Genomic DNA, 23134 nt, shown 5'->3' with positions numbered 1-23134 from the left:
TCAAAAACAAAAACATAAACCCAAGTCAGTATCCCTGAGTACTTTTTGTATTAGTTTTTTGTTTCTTGCTCTGACAAAACAAATGACCACAGATTTTTCAGCTTAAAGCTATGCAATTTATTAAATTACTATTTGGCAACTCAAGAAGTTCTTTATGGATCTCATCAGCCTAAAATCAAAGTGTTAGCAGGGGGCAACCCTTTCTAGGAGCTGTAGGGGAGAATCCACTTTCCACTCATTAGCATCATTTGAAAAGTCAAAGTCATTTCCTTGAAATTGAAAAACTGAAGCCCCAGTTTCTTGCTTCCTGTTCCTAACATTGAAGCCAGCTAGAGACGCCACCATCTTCCTTAGTGGCTGACCTCGTTGTGCCATCTTCAAGGACAGCACAGGTCAGTGGAATCCTTTTCTCCACTCTACTGTCATTCCTTTTTCTTCTACTTTTAAGGACTCATATATAGAATGAGCCTATTTGGTTTATTGGGGATCCTCTCACCATTTCCTGATCTTCAACCTTGATCATATCATTAAATCCCTTTTGTTATATGGGGTAATATATTCAGAAGTTCAGGGGATTAGTATACAAATATCTTAAATATCTTTGAGGTAACATTTTTTTTTCCTGTCTACCGTACCTTTTATATTTCTTCTTGTTTGCCAGTCTGTTCTACCAACTGTGTAGGCTCTGGAAGATGGCAAATAAACATCTTGGCCTCACTTTATTTGTGAAATGAGACACTTAAACTCAGTGACCTTTAAATTTGCTTCTGCACTTAACATTCAAGCCTGTGTGAAGTGTGATGATAGAGAGAAACATGAGGGAGTGCACCTAATGATCAGTGTGGATATTATTGTTATTTTCGATTCATGGATTTGGCTGTAGTGTAGATTTCATATAATCCTGGCTAACTCCTTCCTTCTCACACTTGGTAATCTTCTTTGAAGGGAGCCAATCTCTACCAAAGTTGACTTCTTCAGAAAGAAATTGACTTACCTCCTCAGAAACTGTAATAACTACTCCCTTGAGATTTTTTATCTACGTATTATTTACTTTGCAGCTTGGTATAGCTTTCCGCAGGTCGGAGGCTACATTTGTCCTTTTTCCTTGTGATTTGGAGTCCAAGAATTTTTTTTTCTTCTTCTTCAATTCCATTGCTTAATATGTCTAAAACTGTGTTCCTCAACATCACAAATCCTTGACAAAGTCAAAAGTTATAATCTCTGATGTCATGAAGAAGAGTTATTAGTTAAATATTTTTATTGTGTCACAAAATCAACTCCTCTAAATACTAAATTTGTAATCAAAAACTGGTAAAAATATAAAGTATTAATAACCCCAATATTCCTGATATATATAAAATACTTATATTTTATCTTATAGCAGTAGATTTGGGTATTGGGAGTAAGTTTATTCCAATTTTCTAAAATTCTGTAGCTGTAGTGCTGATATTCTAGCATTCTATAAAACTTATTTTTAGGAGGTAGAAAAGTTTATTGGAAAGTGGAAGAGAAATAAAGAATTTCTCATATGGGAAGTAATTTATAGTATTGGTCTAAGAGAAATTTAGTACTTAGTCTAAGAGTAATTTAGTATTGGTCTAAGTACCTGAGAAAACTTTTGAAGTCTGGCTACGTACTCAGAAATCATGCCTGTCTTGGGGGACCATATGGGATGCCAGGGATTGAACCGAAGTCTGTGCATGCAAGGCAAATGCCCTACCGCTGTACCATCGCTTAGGCCCCTAAAAAAAATATTTTCTTTGTTGAGTTGCAATGCAATTATTTACAATACATACATGAGAACTAAGTGAAGGCTTTTACATAAGTAGTACTCATATTCTTGGTGCTTAAAGAAAGCCTCCTCTGAATAATTTCTGTTTGGGGGTTGGAGGCACAAACAACTTTCATGATGTAAGAAGGCCTTTCAAGATTGTTTTTAGCCTTCCCCTTCCAGATATTTATGCTTTCATGTTCCTTCCACTTAATGGCAATAATTTTTATTAGATCAATGATTGTATGGAATCATTAGATTAAACATTAGATCAAACAAATCTTTAGATCAAACATTCCAGAAAATGTTGTTTTATTGTTTTTGGTATAAAGGACATCTCTACAGTTTTTTTTAGAAGATCTGATTCATGGGCCGGAGAAACAGGATAATGGGTAGCATGCTTGCCTTCTTCACTGCTACCCAGGTTTAATATCCTTATTAAATATCCTTATTTAGTATTGCATATGATTCCCTGAGTCTTGACAGGAATGATCCTTGAACTCAGAGCTAGTGCATTTCAAGGGGTAGTCCAAAAATTAAAACAATAACCACAACAAAACACACACCAAAACAAACAAAAAATGTGAGAATGTGACCAGAGTCCAATCAATTTTATGTATGCATAACTTTCTTGCTCCTACTAATATAAAGAATTATAATTTCTTCCTGTGTATCCTTTAAGATAGTATCTGAGGACTGGTAATAGTACAACAATAGGTCAGACATTTACTTTATGCAGTCTACCTCAGATCAATCTGTGGCATTGCTTAGAGTTACCTGCCAGGAGTGATCTCTGGGCTCAGAGCCAGAAATACATCCTGAGCAGAGTTAGGTGTGGTCTAAAAATAAGAAATAAAGAGAAGATCTTATTCAAATGCCACTCTTTATTATATATCTTCCCAGCATGCACAAAGTAGTTTTTCTCTTACCTTTCATTTCTGATTCCCAGAATTCTATGGTTACTTGAGCACTGTTAGTAGTGACCCCCCCCCCCCCAAAGACAATTTATGTCTGACTTTGGACTGCCTACCATGTACCTTTCATGATATATTACACTTTTAGAAGTTGTGTATTTGTATTATTCATCAGCATCAAATTCATATTCTGAGCACTAAACTCATGACTAGGGAGGTTTGTCAAATGAGTTGAAGATAACAGTACTGGTGTGTAAATTGATATACTTTAAAATGAAAATGGCTTAAAGTTTAGGGAGAGAACTCAAAGGCTTGGGGTATACCCTTTACATGGTAAAATCCCTAGGTTCAATCCTTGGCACATTGAACCCATAGTCTCCCGAGAGAGTGGGAGACCCCTCCCAAGCACCAATGAGCAAAAAAGAAAAAAAATTGCTAATGAGCATTTTTCATAGCTTCTGTTGGAAATTGTAGAAACTCAATCCATGAAGCATTTAGAATGGTGATTGAAATAATTTAAGACAGATGTCTGTCTCATGAAATAAGAGGATATAATAGAATGGGAACAGGGGGCTGTGAGTGAAATCTGCTAGTTAAAATTACAAGAGAGCAGATGTTATAAATAAAACCACCCAGTCGAACATGTACAGGTTAATCAAAATGGTGCCTTTCTCTCCTAGCTCCACCACTTTTCTACTTTTGGGCCACACCTGTAGTACTCAGTGTTTGTGCTTATTCCTGGCTCTGTGCTCAGGGATCATTCTTGGTGGGGCTCAAAAAACCATAAGGGGTACTAGGAATGGAACCCAGGCTGGCCATGTACAAGACAAGTACGCTGTTTGCTGCTTATCATTTGAAGATCTGCAGATACTGTTCTGTGAATATGATTTCTGGGGAAATATGAAAGACATTTTTACATTATTTCCTTGGTATACAGAATGAAATGTGCATCATTAAGACAATATTAAATTGTCTATGGGTCGCTATCATTTCAGATTCAAAAAGCTTTCTTGGCCTCAGGTTTTATTCTGACAGTAAAAAGAAATAAGAATGGCCACTCAGATGGATCGCCATAGGGGTGGCTTGATACCTAGATTATTAAAATAACATAAAAGTTTTCTGTAAGATATTCACATAACTATTGTTGCATATTTACACAATATCTAGTCAAAATTATTTTTAACAAATCAAAGTATTAGCATGAAATATTTGTATGTTTGTATTCCTTGTTATCTCTTCTATTTTAATACCAGAAGTACTTTTTTTCCAGACTTCATTTTTAACTTCATCATAGCTTATATTTCCATTTCACTACTATATCTAATGCTATGTTTTGCCACTTAAAATGCTGCGTATATTACTTCAATATATAGCTGGGACAATGAGTTCATTCAACAAGCTTGGTTTACATACAGAAGATGGGCTCAGATTTGATTCCCAGAATTCTATGGTTACTTGAGCACTGTTAGTAGTGACCCAAGAGCACTGAGCTAGGAATAGCCCCAAAGCACCAATAGATGTGGTCCCAAATAAAAACAAAACAAAAAAAATAGGCTAATATTTATTTATGCATAGTTTTTTTTTGTTTCTGGTTTTTTATTTTAGTTTTTGCACCAAACCCACTTGTGATCAAGTCTTACTACATATTCTGACATATTCAGGGATACTACATATTCTGGGATAACTGCTAATAGTGCTCAGAGTTTACTTCTCACTTTTTGCTAAAAAAAATCACTCTGTTAGTGCTTGTGGGGCCAATTTTGTTGCCAGAGATCAAGCTCACTGGGGTCAGCAGCATGCAAGGCCAGTGATTTACATGGCATATTCTCTCTGACCCTTCTTTTATGCTAAGTTCTTAATTAAGGCTTTGCAGTTAGCCAAAGGTCTGTGTAGGATTCTTGTCATTGTTGTCTGGCAGTTTAAATGGTTTCCCAGATTCCTGAGATCTGAAATGACAGAAGACCTGGAATCCACAAGGGTAATCCTCACTCATGGCAATTTGGGGAATTCATGATCTATGTAACAGGTGGGAAAGTTCCAGAATGCGCTCACATCTTTTTGACAGGATCAGTTCTAGTTGAACATTCAGCTGAAAAATTACTTGGAGACTCTATTATTATATTCTGTGTTGTGGCCAAATATTTGATAAATTGGACATAGCTGGTAAATGATTCAAGTCTGAATGTCCCCTCCTCAGAACTTTTCAGGAAACAACAGTCTAGCTGATGCTTACCTGTTTCCCTCCAGTTTATATTTCCTGCTAGGTAAAATTGTGGACCAAATGAAAGAGAAATATTTTAGGTGTCATGCTATCTAAAATTATGAGCTTTTTGAGCTTTATATATACATATATGCACATATATTTATGTATATATATGTAAACTGAAAAATACTAGCACACAGGTACCCATCTTCCTGCTTCTGTGCTTCTCAGAAGTAGGGATGACATGCTTTGGTTGGTTGGAATTTGCATTGATTCATGAGGCCTCTTGTACAGCCTTTCTGAAGACAAGGTATGCCGAATCATTAGCATTATTATTATTATTTCAGTTACAGCCAGACTACACAGCCCCACTTTGCAAAGGGGGTTGGGTGGATCTCATTATTCATTCCGATTAAATTCCTACTCTCACATAAATGTTGCTCAGGATGGAGCTTTGAAATGGATCCTGATTCTTTACATTCTTTCCTGTCTGTTTCAGGAAATAGTGAGATCCTGGTGATAGTCAAGTACAATGTGTCTAAAGTTCACTTCTAAACACTCTGCTCTTTGCAATGAAAGTCATCTGCATTCTCTTTCTAATACCGAGCCGCAAGAGATCTGCCTAATCTTGGAGATCTGATCCAGTATCATTTAGGAAAAAATATACTTGATAATAATTCTACCATTCAGATTAGTGGAAGCAGCAAAAAAAAAAAAAAGCAAAAAAGCTTATAGCTTCTGTCTCCTGGAAAAGATATCATGAGACGGGGGAATAGGGCTTGGATTATGGTTTGGGAGATTTAGTTGTTTGTAAAAATAAAATGAGTAGTAGGGTTATTATTCAAGTTTTTAATCAGTGAAGGCCAACGGCATCTGTTTGTTATCATTCTTTCTACAGAAGACAAAGACTCAGGTCCCAATGGTGCTCACTGCTGGTCCCAAGTGGCTACTGGATGTGACTTGGCAAGGAGTGGAGGACAACAAAAACAACTGCATTGTGTACAGCAAAGGTAAATGCAAGCTTCTTTCCCTCTCTCTTTGGAAGTATTGAAACCTGATCATGGCCAAATCGTACCAAGACATTGAAATGGGAACAGGACAGGAAAACTGATCCCCTCTCTTCCTCCTTCTGATCTTTGCGTATTTGCTCCAACAAGCACAGAGTTGTGGGGTAACCACCCCCCCGCCCCTGGTATGGCAATAAAAGACGTATTACCTCATTAATTACTCGATGCTGTACACATTGTCCTAATCCTATATTTTGAGAGTTTTGACAGTTACCTTTCACGCTGTCAGTTTTATTGACAGCTGGGTTTGATGAAATCCCAAATTTCTGTCTTAGGCATTATCAATCAAAAAGCGAATGGCTTTTTGAAATGTAGCAGTCTGTGTTAAGATGCTGTTAGCTTCACTTTCAGTTTCATGAATCCTCACATACAGCCAGGAAAGGTGAAAATGAAACCATTACTGGCTAGAAGGTTCTCTGGTGATTATATAAGAGTGGGGGGCAAATGAGAAAGAGGAAACCGATGCCTTAGTAAGACTTTGCCTTTGATTTGCTCAGTGTGATACCAACCTAGGCTGCATCATAGAGCTATGCCCAGCCTTCAAAGGAGCCGCGCAGCTCCATGAGGGCACAACCTGGGACTGGCTTCGAAACATAGGCCTCTCTTGTGCATGGTGGTTGGGAATGTCTCTGTGGTCCTGTTAGGAGTCTTAGCTCAGTACTTTGACAGTAAATCCCTAATCTCACATCTTCGTAAATATTGCAAAAACCCTGTGCTTCTCATGTTTAATTTCTCTTAGTTTTCTTCTTTAACCAAATGGACCTTGGAGATCAAAGATGTCTCTGCACATTGAACCTAGAAGCCATAAAAGGATAGAAGGGAACAAGCAAATAAGCACCCCATCAATATATTAATATAGAAAACACTAATCATGACATCAAAGACTCTTCAAAACTCGCTAGAAACAATTATAATGTGTTCCTGTAATCATTACAATTTGTACACTTATAAGAGGATTGCCTTAAAACTACCAGAAGCCTTTGAAAGTTGAAACACCAGCAAGAGGGAATTTGCAAGCTACATAACAATCTGCTCACCAGGATCTGATTCAATTCCTTTTCCTTCTCTAATTGCTAACCCCAAGTCCATTCATTTCCTGACCCCAAATACCTGTGATATGTTGGTGGGAGTTCTTAGTTTAACAAAAAGTGATATGTTCCCACATATGACAATATGATCTGTCGAAGAGAGAAGAAATAGTGTAGCGAGCCAGTTCACCAAAACACACATACAAATTCAAGAGCTACAAAAGATGCTTTGGAATAAAAAAAGCTATTATTGGGAACATGTTTCAGTACTTCTGAAACTACTATCCATGCTGGTAATATTAAATGAAGGGGAAAATAATAAGTACATTCTTTTGTAATTCAAACATATTACATTAAAATTAAGGTAATTTGGGGGGTTGACTACACCCACCTGTATTCAGGACTTACTCCTGGCTTTGTGCTCAAAATAATTCCCTGAGCTGGACTTAGGAGACAAATGTGGCAGGAGGAGTTAAAGCCAGGTAACCTGCATGAAACTAAGGGCCTATTTGATGGACTCTATCTCCAACCCAAAATCAAATATTCTTTTTTTTTGCTGGGGGGTCACACCCGGCAATGCTCAGGGGTTATTCCTGGCTCTATGCTCAGAAATCTTTCCTGGCAGGCTCGGAGGACCATATGGGGTGCCAGGATTCGAACCACCGACCTTCTGTATGCAAGGCAAATGCATTACCTCCATGTTATCTCTCCGGCCCCCAAAATCAAATATTCTTTTAGAAGAAATAATTGTTACTGTTTTAAAAGAAAAGTAGGAATGCAGAGTTAAATCAATTCCCTTTAATGATTAAGGCTCTGCATGTGGGAAACATATATTCAGTATCCAGTGTAGTTTAACATATTAATTGTTGAGTGTTGGATGGGGCTGGATGATGGTGAAATGGATGGAGGGTAAGGCCTTTCTCTGCTGGCCCGGGCCACATGCCTGAAATTGAGGGTTCAGGATAGCGGTGAGGAAATTAACCACAGCAGTCAGGTTACAGAAGACATGATGCTCTATTCAGGGCCCTAACCACCATGTGTGGCTCCTATACTCAAACATTTTACACTGGCACCGTAGTCAGCCCTGCATACAACCTGTCTCTTCTCCTTCCATCCTGCTTCTCCTTTATTTCTCTTGCTGAACCTCCCACCAACCCCCTTCCTCCCCTGAGGAAATCCTTTTGTTACCTATCAAAGACCCCTCCCAGAAATGGGCTGGTCTTACCATCAGGTAAGGTTATACAGGAAGAATGGGGTATGGATGTAAACCCAGTACCACATACATGGTTTTCCCTTATGCCATATCTCTGAGCATTGCAAGGTGTAGTCCCCAAGCACCACCACCACCCATCCATCAAAAAAGAAAAAAAGAAAAACTATTTACAAAAGCACAATTGTGGGGCTGGAGTGATAGCACAGAAGTAGGGCGTTTGTCTAGCACAGGCTGATCCAGGGCAGACCTGGGTTTGATCCATGATGTCCCATCTGGTCCCCTAAGCCAGGAGCGATTTCTGAGTGCATAGCCAGGAGTAACTCCTGAGTGTCACCAGGTGTGGCCCAAAAACCAAAAGAAAACAAAAGCACAATTGTAATGGCATATTTAACGGAGTACTTAACTGTATGTCTTTGTGTTGTCACAGGCTATACCTTAAGACCTTCTGGCAATAAACAATTTGAATTCATTTATAGGAGTAATTTATGGATGTTTATTAGTGTGCTGACTTGTAAAGTTGAGTCCAACTATGTGGAAGCTCTGTACACTGCTAATAAATGCCATCATTTAATAAAAAACACCTGAACACACTTTCCTTGGTCCTACCATACAAGTATTGTATGTGATTTCTCCTTATCACTTTGTTTTACAATCATCTGTTTCTATGCTTAAGAAGAGAGAAAGTAGGGGCTGGAGAGATAGCATGGAGGTAGGACATTTGCCTTGCATGCAGAAGGACGGTGGTTCAAATCCTGGCATCCCATATGGTCTACTGAGCCTGTCAGGAAAGATTTCTGAGCATAGAGCCAGGAATAACCCGTGAGGGCTGCCTGGTGTGACCCCCCATCACCCAAAAAAGAGTAAGTGAAAGGCAATCATCATTACCTATCTTTTTAGTCTACTCCGTATTTTCTGAAAGCAATGTCATTTTTTATTTTATTTTATTGAAACCATTGTGATCTACAAAGTCTTTCATAATTGAATTGTAGATATACAGTGAATCAGGGCCATTCCTACCACCAGTATCAACCTCTCTCCACCAATGATATGTTTTTTAAGGCATTTTTCTATCTTAATCAACCCTTTTCTTTTTACTAGCATTTATACAACAAAGCACCAGAATGGACAACAACCAGAAACTGGAGGAATGGTTGCCAGAAACTGTAAATGCTACTTTACATAGTATAATGATGAACTTAAAGAATATCTGTTATTTAGCAATTTTTTAACAATGTATTTGTCATTGTTCAACTGATTTGAAATGTAAGGTGGTTCAAATAGCTGGGTTAATAGCACCTAAGATAGAGATAGAATAGCTGGTATGGCACTTACCTTACATGAGATTGACCCGATTTCAATCCGCATGCCTTGCATTGCCTTGCATGCATGTTTACGGTCCTATGGTCCTCTGTGCTCACCAGTGGTGATCTCTGAGCATAGCAACAGAAGTAAGATCTGAGTACAGCTAGGTGTGTTCCCCAAATAAAAATAACAAAACAGATCCCTGGGACAGGCATTATCTACTGAATAGTTATAAATTATTACACATTTAACACCTCTTAAGAGGTAAGCAATATGCTATCTCACTTTGCAAAACAAAATTAAGAGAGAATGTGTCCTGGTCACATAGCTAGTAAGTGGCTGACACATCTGTCTAATTTAGTGTCTGGATTATGCAAATGAGAATATGTTCTCTTTTTATTTAGTGTTCAAGTGAAGGGGAAGATAAGTGTTTTTTCTCATTTTATGAACTTGACATTGACTGAGAGATACTCTGCTTTTTTTCTGGTCATAAAGCATTGCCAGTGTAAACAAATTTGAAACCAGGTTTTGAGAATTCCAAATCCAGTGGAAAATTTGAACCCACCTCTCTAGCACAGGTGACTGTGGCACTATTCCACGAGTAGTAAGTCCTCTAAAAATATTCTGATCTTCTACACCTAGAAATCATAGAGGATATGTTATGATAGAGTGGCCTTTTCCAACATGCTTTCTACACAACCGTGACATTAAAGAAAAGACCACAACAAAATATTTCTTGTTATGGATTTCCTTTTGACCATGTGCTATATGTGCATATCTCCATGGATGAGCACACATATGTATTATATATGTATATACACATATTATATATATATATGTCTTTTCAAGTGAATTTCTATTGGATTCAATGTTACTTGTCAGACACTGTGCAGAAAGCTATAATTGACTCTCCACTCTGCTACTCAGGAAGGAGCTTGAATTCCAATGTACATATTGCCTACAGTGAGAAGAGATTACTTACACAGAGTATGTCTTCCAGTTCTGTGAAAAATATTCTGGGATTGGGGCCGGAGCAATAGCACAGTGGTAGGGCATTTGCCTTGCACATGGCTGATCTAGGATGGACCTTAGTTTGATCTCTGGCATCCCATATGGTCCCCTCGCCAGGAGAGATTTGAGTGCATAGCCAGGAGTAACCCCTGAGCGTCACAGGATGTAGCCCAAAAAGAAAAAAGAAAAAAAATATTCTGGGATTGTAAAAAAAAATATATATATATTTGAATCATGGAAAACATGACCCCAGGAAGTAATTCTACTCAAGGCCTGTGGGCTCCAAAGCTTCCAGTCCTTACAGGCTGCTTCAGGATAAAGAAAGCTTCTTCAAAGTGAAAGTGATTTGAAAGTAGAGAACTTCAAGACATTAAATAGCACATGTCTTGGGCTGTGACAATAGTACAGTGGGCAGGCATATGACTTGCACACAGCCAACCTGGGTTTAATCCCAGCATTCAAATGATTCCCAAGCACCATTAGGAATAATTCCTAAATGCAGAAGTGTGAGCACAGTGGAATATGATTACAAGACACAAACAAATAAACAAATAAAATATGTAAAGCATTTTAAATCGTCAAGAGTTTGTTATATATTCTTTGAAGTTCTCTTGCTAGCAAGCAATAGGTATCTAAATTAAATTGAATTGTGTAAAACGTATTTATGAAATCTTAGAATATCATCAGTTTAAGGGGATTCATCTCATGTAAATTAGAATTTAGTGAAATTCTGGAGTTTAGAAACAGCTTAATCTCATCGCCTAACTTTTCATTGTCCCCAATCACTCTCTGCATAGCTTTTTCTCTGCCTCTCTCTCTGCCCACCTCTTCACACTCTTTTTCTTTCTTTCTTTTTATTTTTAGAATTTTTTTCTTTAACTGTTCTCAAGTCATTGAAATAATGTATTTTATGTATTAGCACTGCAATTTTAGCTAAAGGCTTTCTGAATTTTGATTGGGACACCTTACATACTAATTCCTGCCAGTTCACCATTATGACTCTTCTTGGTGGATTGTAGCCCTCTACAGGGCCAAATAGTAGAAGTAACCCTACTTGAGCTGCTGAGGAGGGAAGGAATAGTTTCCCAAAGGAAGCCACATGATTTTCCTATTCTTTTTTTTTTTTTTTTTTTTGGGGGGTCACACCTGGCAGTGCTCAGGGGTTATTCCTGGCTCCAGGCTCAGAAATTGCTCCTGGCAGGCACAGGGGACCATATGGGGCGCCGGGATTCGAACCGATGACCTCCTGCATGAAAGGCAAACGCCTTACCTCCATGCTATCTCTCTGGCCCCGATTTTCCTATTCTTAACAGCACAAATCAAAATGTTCTTTTGAGGGGCTGGAGAGATATTATAGTGGATAGGGAGTTTTTCTTGCAAATGACCTACCCAGGACCAACTCTGATTCAATCCCTAACATTTTATATGGTCCCCTGAACCTGCCAGGAGTGATTTCTGAGCACAGACTCCTGAGTCCCACATGGTATGGCCCAAACAAACACACACACACACACACACACACACACACACACACACACACACACACGAAAAAATGATTTCTTGATGCCACTTACCACTTAGTATTGTGTTGGGGTCATACCCACCATGATCTTACTCTGGGCTTACTCTGTGTCTGTGCTTAGGGGGTCTCTTGAACATATAGGACATCAAGGAAAGAGCCCAAATCAGCTGCATGCAAGCTTACCCTTTGTGCTATTTCTCCAGCCACTATTTAACATTTTTTAAGGGTCTTAATTATGGCATTTTTGTAAAAAAAAATTGAATAATATGTTCTTAGGTGTAGAAAACAGCCACTTATTATATTGCTCTTACTATTTAAGAAGTATTTTTCTTCAACTATTATCAGACGTAGGCTGATTTGAAAACTCAGCATAATATCAAGTTTTCTTTCCCAGGCTATCCATCAAAAATTTATTATAGATTTGTCATCTAACACATAATGCTATTTGACAGACAGCCATCATCTTGTTTTATCAAAGGAAAAGTTTAGTCTTTGGCATTAATGCTGTAATCTGATGTCCTTTTTTTCTGCCTCAACTACCCCCTGTCATTGCAGAAAGCAATTAGCTCATCCAGACATTGATGTACCAGACTTGTTGGGTCATCTGGTTTGACCATTATTCTCAACAGACTCCAGATAACTCTAATTTACTTATCTGTAGTGGAAAGAGGCTAAAAAGCTCCCTATGGGAGTCAAAGGGAGGTGCTGGAGGGTCAGATGAGCATGATGTACCCACTAAAACCACTGATGATTACCTGTTGAATATTGGCAGTCAGCTTCTTTCCTTCTCTCTCTACTTCTGTGTCCACATGTGTTCACACTATGTGAAGGCTTTTCCCAAATGTAAAAAGGACTCCTTGGAATTTTTAGGAGGAAATCTCTAGCGTCTTCCACAGGAACTCATTCCCTCTATTCATTCCAAGCTATTCAAAATGGAATTTGTTCTTTGTTTATGGAGTGCTGATTCAGAGTAGACGCTGTCTTGAATTTTTGTGAAAAAACAATCACACATACCCCTGCCTGTGTTACTGTAAATTTTATATCATGGACTCTCTTAGACTCAATCCAATTTTTCCTGATGGTTATTTTACAAATTTAGAAAAAATCAAACCAGTCCTCCTACTTTTTATCAAGCAAATGTCTGCACAAACATGACCAGATGTTGCTAGTGGCTCAATAAAGTAGGAAAAAGCCGGCAGACCGAGTGCTTCCCCCTCTCTGTTGGATTCACCTTAGCTACCAGTACTGGGAGAAATGCCTGGCTTGGACCAGCACAGGCAGTGACTCTCTGTCCTAAGTTCAATACTGACGTTTTTGAGTCCATATATTATCCTTACAGAAAACAATTTCAGGAAGAGGTAAATAGTGAAACAAGGGAGCTTTGATTGAATCAAACTTGATTAAAAAGATGTGAGAGGAGAGAAACAGAAAATATATGTTCAAAGAGACCATGGATACAGCAAACAAACAAAAAAAAAAAACAGATGCGGGGCTGGAGTGTTGGCGCAAACAGTAAGGTGTTTAACAGACCAAGGTTCGATCCCCAGGTGTCCCATATGGTCCCCCAAGCCAGGAACTATTTTTGAGCACATAGCCAGGAGTAACTCCTGAGTGTCACTGGGTGTGACCCAAAAACAAAACAAAACGAAACAAAAAAAGAGAAATAGGAAAAAGACAGATGAGCAAGTGAGATGTGTGTTCAAAGGAGAATAGAGATTTGAAAAGTAAGCCCTGACTTGAGGGCAGAGTTTTAAAACAATTCTTGCAAATTGTCCTTAAACTGTCTGGATGCAAAATGTCAATCTGGGCATTGTCAAGAAGGCCTTGCACATCTCTTCCCTTGCACTATTCCTTGCACTTTTTATTATCTCAGATTCTTCTGTAGTTTCTCTTTTTTTCTGAGGATCCACCCTGGTTTGGCTGGGTCTTGAATTTCTACATCTGGGTGGTGCCTTGTTTTCTCCTTTCCGAAGTATTCAGTAATCACAACTTAAAGGGATGAGATCTTTATGCCTTTGGGCTACTTCAGAACTAGGAGATCTCTTTTAAATTGTATTATTTTTTAAAAGTTCATTAACAAATCCCCTGTTGGATTTACCTACAGAAATCTGATCAATATCATAGTCAAGAAGACCTTTGGTCCCATTTGGTTCTGTTAAACTCACAACTTTTTTATAAGGAACTGTAAAATAGAAATAGACAGAAGCTATTTCTGGAGGATATTGTTGGATTCTGTTTTCTATAACTGATAATTTTGTTTGTTGTTGTTTTTTTTTGTGCCACATCCTGTGCTCTGGGATAACTCCTGCTAGTGCTTAGGATATCATATTAGATAGCAGCACTCAAAACCAGGTTGGATCATATGGAATGCCAGGGAGCAAGTCCTGGTCATAATTCTATAAGGCAAATATCCAACCTACTTTGGTCCCCTATGTTTGATAGTTTTTTTTTCCTTGCTTTTTTTTTGAGATGGGGAGGGGGTAGGCCACACCCAGTGACGCTCAGGGGTTACTCCAGGCTATGTGCTCAGAAATCGCTTCTGGCTTGGGGGCCATATGGGAAGCCAGGGGATCGAACCACAGTCTGTCCTAGGCTAGTGCCAGCAAGGCAAACGCCTTACTGCTTTGCACCGCTGCTCCGGCCCCTGTTAGTTTAATATTAAGGAAAGTCATATAGGATGATTTTAATGATCATGAAAATAATACTGTAAATATATTTACTATTTATAGTATTTTAAGCATTTCTCCTATGCCATATTAAATACATTTTCTTATTTACCATTTGTACAGACTTGTGATAAGGCAAGTATGTCATTTAACTAATGAATAAACTTCAGTTTTAGAAAAGTATTTCAAAAGAACTAAGTACATTCATGTCCAATTCCTAATTCCCAACTAGAGAAGCAGTTGAGTTTTGAAGAGACCACTACTAACCAAAGATTGCAGATTTTCTTCTTCACAAAACTGCATAGATGTCTATCAGGAAAACTTTTTATTTTTTAATTCTTCTGGTGACTTTCAGAAGAAAATATTCAAGAATTAAATAAGGGCCGGAACCATAGCACGGCAGATAGGATGTTTGCTTTGCACACGGCAGACCCAGGTTCAATCCCTCGTATCTCATGTGGTCCGAGAGCCAGCCAGGATCTATTTCCAAATGCAGAGCCAGGAGTAACCCCTGAGAGTTGCCACGTGTGGCCCCAAAACCAAACAAAAACAAAAACAGGGCCTTGCATGTTGCCAGCTTTGGTGTGCTCGCCAATACCAAGAAGAACATTTCCAGGACCCAACCAACTTATCCCCCCTCCCCCAAATTAAATATCTATGAATCAAAAGAAGTGAGAGCAGAATCTTATTTCTCTATCACTTCTACATCCACTGCAACTGAGTTATGTAGTAAATTATTTCTCAAGCTTTTTCCAACTGTTGCCTTCTGACTGCTTCCTTTTAGTGAACACCCTACGACACAAGCACACACACTAGTTGTCCCCTTAATCTTGTGCTGCGACCCTCCCCCCTCCATTTATATGATATTTTCCCCCTGAGAACCCTTGAAATATTCTGAGATATTTCAGGGGGTCAGATGACCCCAGTTAAGCAAATGAAAGCCAGTCTCAAAATCATTCCATGCCCATCTTCAAATGTTCTGATTTCACTGCTAAGTACAAATTTAGTCGTGCAATTCAGTTTTTGAGTCCTTGTTGATATTCTGCTCGCTTCATAAGCCTAAACTGGACACTGATGAAAGAATGACCAAAATTGGATAAGTAACTTCTTGCACACATACTCAATCAGCCAACTTCTCAAAACACATAGCTTTTATTGTAAGGAATCTTAAAAAATTCACCAGATCTAATGGTGGAATCATTTTCTACCATACAACAGAAGACCCATTACATATTACTAGAATTTTAAAACAATAACAACCTTTTCTAACCGAAGAGTCTACAAGGTACTGTGGCCTCGTGCAGATCTTAACACCTGATAGAAATTAATGTTACTACTTATATATGTGTTCATATTGTAAGTCTTTAACCATTGTATAATTCTTAGAAGAAATGTATACTTTTACAGTATCCTTAAAAGAGGGTGGGTGCCTGAAACAAATATTTAGCAGTGGGAATTATAAAATCATAAGGCGATTAAGTTAGCTAGTTGCAGAATTCCAATATTGCTTTTTAAATGACTTCAGGATATAGGAGGTACTAAGGTTATTATCTGTTATCAGGAATACAGTGGAATTGTACAACTGGATAATAACCAAACAAACTGACACAATGTAAAATTACATTATCAGTGTGTTAAAACAAAATTGCGCCCTAAAGGAGTCCACATGCCAGCTCAGAGCTGCAGTGTAATTATGCTTAACTCTGATAATTAAAATACAACGGAGATCAACAGAATCATTTTCATTAAGAAAATTATTAATGATGGTGGCATAACAGTAATTGATTGCAGAGCACCACAGGATAACGCAATGCTGAAAACCCAAACTTGTTCCCTGAACATCTGAGGCTTTTTCTGGGTATGAGGGAGGTATTCAGTAAGGAGAAATTTCTTATGCCTGCTCTTAGAGTCAATAATTGCAAAAATGGCTGCTTCAGAAACCCACATTTTTGATTCGAAAGATCATTTTCTGTGGCGACTTCAGGTCAAGACAAATGCCCCTTCTAGTGACTGTTATTTACAATCGAGCTGTTGCTTGCAAATTGCAAGTAGCCAACTTCAGCAAATGTTGGGGCCTGTTGATTTTTACTTCTTGTTATGTATCTTCTGGTTTGACTTTAAGTTCCTGATTATCTGGGGTCTTTTCGTTTCTGTTTGGTTTTAGTCACATTGATTATTACTTAATGTGATTTAGATATAAAAATCATTTCCCTATCAACATGGCTATGACATTTCTTAATGAAATGTTGGCAAACAATCCTAGATGATAATACTATTAATTTCCTCAAGCATTAGGTGTGTGAGTGTATGTGGAGGGAAAAATAAATTCCCTGGATCCAGGTTGGACCAAAGCTTTCCTCTCTTATGAGTAAAAAAACTCAGTTTTGATGCTGGAAAATGGTAAGAAGTAAGAATATATTTTATATTTTATAAATATAAAAATAAGAAATGAAGAGTGGGGTCTTTTGAGAGGCAATTAACTATCATCCAGAGATTGGCATGCAAAGAGATGCTTATCTCAAAACCTACCCTCATAAAGTATACTTGTCAACAAAAAAGAGGGACAACTCTTTAGGGCAGAATTTTATTTTTAAAGTAACATACTGTGAATCGTTTTTAAAATACACTGTAGTAGTTTGAAGAAATTATTATAATTCTATGTGACAATGCAGAAGAGGAGAGCTTGTGCTGGTTGATTGTAATTCTATTTTGAAGTAAAACATTCTAGAAGGAAAATCCTTAAAATTACAAAAGTGTTTCTCTAAATGCGGCAAGATTTGAAATGATTTTTCATTTCTATTCTTTTTGCGCAATTTTCTTCACTTTGATTATTTCCTTTCTATAAATGGGAAAATATTTGCAAATGAAAATGATTCTTTGTCTTCACTGTACTCTTGTTCATTTCACGCAACCCTAACAGAGAGAACAAAGAAATCTTTACCTTGCCCACTAGTTGTCCTTCATACAGAGAATTTGAATTATTTCTCAGTGATATAGTTACTTGAATGTCCCTATGAATATTCTAACACGGTATATTATAAAACAATTTTTAAATGAAATAAAAGAATGGGGCTGGAACGAAAGCGCATTGATAGGACGTTTGCCTTACATACAGCTGACCCAGGATGGACCTGGGTTCGATCCCAGGCATTCCATATGGTCCCCCAAACTAGGAGCGATTTCTGAGGGCAAAGCCAGGAATAACCCCTGAGTATCACTGAATGTGACCCCAAAACAAACAAACAAAAATGTAATTAAGACTTAGTGTATCCCAGGGGATACAGAGATATAGGAAACATTCCCTAGCTTAAGGGGCTTAATCCACAGAGCCACTTGGGTGAAAAATACTAGAATACTGAGTTAAGTTTTTCGTGGTCCAGGCAAATTTTCCAGAGACTGTGGAATTTGGGATGGATAATAAAAGTTTAAATAGAATTTTGAGAAATAGAATAAAGAAAGACTTTTGGGGGAGTGTGTTTCTTTGTGCCTAGAATCTTGCAGGCTGCAGCGTGTGCTTGTCTCAGAGAGGGACAGCACATACTGTAGTCAGAACAGCAATTTATAAATATGCCCAGTGAGAAACTCCAGCAATTTTGGGGGGCCATACTGTAGCTTCTGTTGAATGCTCATTCTGGAGACCTTATCATGGGGGCAGTGGAGAGCTACTGAGAGTTCTGAGCAAACATGATCACGTTGGGAATTTACTCAGATTATCGTGTCAAAGGTTAAGCTCGGGTCCATCTATTAATAAAACCAAGACTTTATCTGTCAAGGAAATACCATTGGCGACTACACCCTTCTAGAAGATAGTGGCAAATCTTCCACCTTAATCCACAATTAATCCACCTGACTTCAACAATTTTTCAACTCTAAGTGAACCCGTGGCCCCCTCTCCCATCATCATATTTTTCTGTTCACGAGCCCTTGGTCTTCCTTCCAGGTTAGCTGACTTGGACTCCATTATTCCCAAAGCCCTCCAGTCCCTTTCTCTCTTATACAATGTGTTCATATCCTTATTATCTTGGTGATATCCTTATTCTGGTCATTCCAACTGTTTACATTCCCCTGGCTAGAGCCAAGCAGTGGAAATACCAGCATAATTTATGAAAAATGCTCAGAATAGCACTTCTTCACCATAGTTTAATAGAAACATGTATTGAAATACAAAAAGAAGAACTACAACTACCCACAACAGAAAGAAATAAGAGAAAATTAATGCCAACCAGTCTAGAACACAAAGAGGTATATGACTCTTCGATGTGCATAGCCTGACCAAAAATTCATTTTCCTAATCCATATGGTAGAGGACTATTTCCAGCTTTTGTCTCTGTAGTTCCTAACATTCCCTATTATCGGCGTATTTTCCGGCGTATAAGACGACTTTTGAAACAAAAAAAGTCAACTGAAAATTGGGGGTCGTCTTATACGCTAAGTATATCCCGAAAAATGTTTCAATATGCCGCTTACAAAAATTGTCTGAATATTGCCACAAAGCTTAATTTTCCAACTCGATCCTGCACCAATCACTGCAAGGCTGCTCAGACCGCCTCTCGAACTCAGCCAATCCAAGCAGGCTTTTTATGCATGCAAATTGGACAATGTTCTGGACCCGTATCTATACTGTAAAAAGTCTGCTCAGATTGGCCAGAGTCAGAGAGGAAGTCTATGACAGTATAACCTTTGGACCTTTGCTTGTTGTGATTGGCTCACTGTGGTACATAAGCACAGGAACACATGCAGCACATGCAGCACAGGAACGTTCTGATACAGCGAATATTGGCCTAAACCTATGTTTTAACTGCAAAATTAGGGGGTCGTCTTATACACTGGCAAATACGGTAGATCCTTTATTTCACAGAAAAACATGAAATTGAAAAACAAAACTAACTGCAAATGAATATCTTCACTATTAATATGATTACAAGGATGGAAATTTAGTCACTATCTTAAAAGGAATAAAATGAAAGTGTATTGGAACTCAGTTGTACTCATTGTTTATTTGGTTTGTCCACCATAACATGCATAATTGTGGTTGCAACCGTCTAGTCTGTCAAAGCTAAACATTGACTATTTGACTGTTTCTAAGAAGAAGAAAAAAAAAAAAAAAAAGCCAAATGCCTGAAAGCCTGAAATGCCCAGATCTTGACCTAGCAAATCCACTTGCTCTGGATGTCAATATCTCTGGCTCATTGGCTATCTCTCTCCACTTACTCTGTTCCAGTAAAAGAGAGCATCTGGGATTTTTCTGGGAAAACTTGAAACTTTGCCTCTATCTGAGGTCCTTGTTCTCTCTAGCCTCATAATAGGTGATGCCACCATTTGCTTTATTCAGAAAACTCTGCAATAAAGCTTCTGTGATCTACTTACTCTTTTTTTTTTTTATCTGTCTCCCTTCTTTAATTTTTCTCTCCCGTGCTTCAGTGAGCTTAGACAGATAACAAAACACCATTGTTTAGGTAGCCTAAATAATAGATGTTTGAAGTTTCACAGTTCTAAAGGAAAGTTGGTGTACAAGTGGCGATCTCTGCTGGTTCATCACCTGGTAGAGAGATAATGAGATGGAGTGCTCTCCCCTGGCTCTTCGGATGAGGCTCCTAAACCCAGTTATGCTCCACCCTGGCGATCATCACTTCTTCCATCACACTGGCTGTGAGAACTTCAATTTGTGAATTTGGGGCCCAAAAGTAGATAACTTCTTTTGCATTTATCTCCCTACTTGATATCTTAGTATTTATTCCAAGACTTTAACAGTGTCATGCTCTGCCTTCTAAAATGATAATTCTTCAAGGACTGAAATTTGGTCTGTTATTTAAGCAGTTTACTTAAATTTATTGGACTACTCATTAATTATTTAATGGGTCACTGCTTTTTCCTTTGTTATAGAAAGTAAATATCCAATATGCATTTACTAGTGTCTCTCACTATTGCTGACCTTATTCACCTTTTTTGAGATAACCTCAAATTTCAAACTTTAACTGCGCTCTGGAATTTTAACTATTATTTATGATTAGTGTTTTTTCTTGTTCCTATTACTAATATTTAAGTTTTCTTTTTGCATGGGGTAAACACTTTTCTTTTGTCTTTGATAATAGGAATTAATAGGAATTCAGAATATGTGTGTCCTGTTCATTGTTTGTTAATTTTCTTTGCTTCTTTAGTCGCCATGATTGATCTTAGAGTTCTTCTCAAATAGCTAGAGAGACATTAAAGGCCAAAGGAAGAGCCAAAGTAGTAGGCGGTGCTTCTCAAATGATGGGTTTTGTATGGAACTGAGGTGTTCCAGTGACAGTACATGTAGCTTTATCTTAGCCTGGTTCCATTATCATTGCTGCAGTTACTATTTTGGTTTGGGGTCCACACCAAACCTGATTGTACTCAGGGATTCCTCCTGGCTCTGTGCTAAGGGATCACTCCTGGAGGTCTTGAGGGACCAAAATGGGTGTCAGGGCAATTCCTGGGTCAGATGAATGCAAGGCAAGTGTCTTGCCCAAGCGCTTAGGCCCCTGGTTTCATTCTTTAGAAAATAACAGTTTTATCTCTGAGGTTTATGTATCGGTCTTGTAGCCAGCAATCCGATAACCTGAGAGAAGACCAGTTGGTATCTTTCCTTAAAATAGAAAATGTAAGTAGTGCTTTAATCTTCTCACTTAGGTGATACTTTAGCAGCATTCTTATAGAGCCTCTATCTTCATATAGAAAAATTCTCTGGTCCATCTTTTTTTTTGTTTTGTTTTGTTTTGTTTTGTTTTTGGGCCACACCCGGTGATGCTCAGGGATTACTCCTGGCTGTCTGCTCAGAAATAGCTCCTGGCAGGCACGGGGGACCATATGGGACATTGGGATTTGAACCAACCACCTTAGGTCCTGGATTGGCTGCTTGCAAGGCAAACACAGCTGTACTATCTCTCCGGGCCCCTGGTCCATCTTTTTAAGACTCAACTTCCATTTTTTAACAGAGTGGCCTAGGAATGTCACCTAACTCTAAGGAACATAGCTACATATCTGAAACAATTTCTCACACGGGGGGTCAGTGCAAATTTTAGCTTCTGGCTCACTAAGATTTTCAGCACACTGAGCAATTTAACATTCTTTTTTTTTTTTTTTTCCCAAAATTCTGTGGACTAAATCCACTGTCTTCTCATTGTTCAGTTGCTGCTTGTGAAGGTCTAAGATTTTATCTCTCTGGGCTCTGTTATGTTATCTAAGACTCCATCAATATTTAAACTTAATATTGCAGTTTTCTAGCTTCTGTTACCTAATCTCCCCTGCCTCTTCACTTTAATGATCATTTTATTTTTACTATCATGAATGTAAAGGGTATAGAAATAAAGAAATGCAATTGTTTCACAATATGAAACAGGAGGCCCTATTGGCTTTCTTTTTATTGGAAGTGTCTATAAAAACTTCTGCATTTAAATTTGTTGCCTTCCAACCTCCCAATAGTTTCACTCCTGTGAAATGCTGCCATTAAAATAACTCTATCAAGGTCCCTCATGGATTACATTTCATCTCCCTTGACCTGAACATTTTTCCCCTATCTACACCTAGTGACTAACTTCCAGCCAGAGCACTACCCAGCCCCTTAATGCCATTGTTGTGTTGTTGTTGTTGTTGTTGTTGTTCTTCTTCTTCTTCTTCTTCTTCTTCCTCCTCCTCCTCCTCCTTCTTCTTCCTCTTCTTCTGCTGCTCCTTCTCCACTTAATGTCATTGTTGTGTTGTTGTTCTTCTTCTTCCTCCTCCTCCACCCCTCCTCCTCCTTCTCTCCTCTTTCTTCTCCTTCTCCTCCTCCTCCTTCTTCTTCTTCTCATCGTCCTTCTTCTCTTTCTCCTTCTCCTCCTTCTCCTCCTTCTCTTCCTTCTCCTCCTCCTCCTCCTTCTTCTTCCTCTTCTCCTCCTCCTTCTTCCTCCTACGACTTCCTCCTCCCCTCTTTCCCTTCTCCTCCCCTCTCCCCCTCTCCCTCTCCCTCTTTCTTCTTTCCCACTCCTCCCCTCCCTCTCTCCTTCCCACTTTCCTTTTTTCCCCCTCTTACTCCCCCTCAACTCCCTCTCTCCCTCCCCTTTTCTCTCCCTCTCCCTCTTCATTTGCACTTCGGAATTACTCCTAGCAATAGCTCAGGGGATCATATGGGATGTCATGGATTGAACCTGGTTTGCCCACGTGCAAGTCAAGTGCCCTAGCTTTTTTCAATATCTTTCCAGGTCCATCTTGTTTATATTTTTAACTATCTCACTCCTCTGACATCTTTTCACAGTGGCCCAGTTTGGATATCCTATACTACGTTATACTAAGTACTTTAAAATTGCTTAGCTCTTCCTTGCTCACTGATGTCTGTCTTTGTATATCCTATTTCCTCTGTCTGCTATCCTTACATCTATCTATATCACTGCTGCCTTTTGTGATTGAGCTTGTAGGAATGACTCAGAAAAGCCTCCCCAAG

The 23134-nt window shown here is 38.5% G+C and overlaps 1 protein-coding gene across 1 annotated transcript in view; it reads left to right on the top strand.

Moving 5' to 3' along the window:
* Positions 1 to 23134, top strand: part of ZFPM2 (zinc finger protein, FOG family member 2) — a 500701-nt gene that overhangs the window by 314865 nt on the left and 162702 nt on the right. Inside the window, exon 5 of the mRNA XM_049773857.1 lies at positions 5787 to 5898. Within this exon, the coding sequence (XP_049629814.1) occupies positions 5787 to 5898 (112 nt within the window). The remainder of the gene's footprint in view (positions 1 to 5786; positions 5899 to 23134) is intronic.

The sequence above is a fragment of the Suncus etruscus genome, chromosome 5 (genome assembly GCF_024139225.1).
Source record: "Suncus etruscus isolate mSunEtr1 chromosome 5, mSunEtr1.pri.cur, whole genome shotgun sequence".
Lineage (NCBI taxonomy): Eukaryota > Metazoa > Chordata > Mammalia > Eulipotyphla > Soricidae > Suncus > Suncus etruscus.
This window is presented reverse-complemented; position numbering and strand designations above follow the sequence as displayed.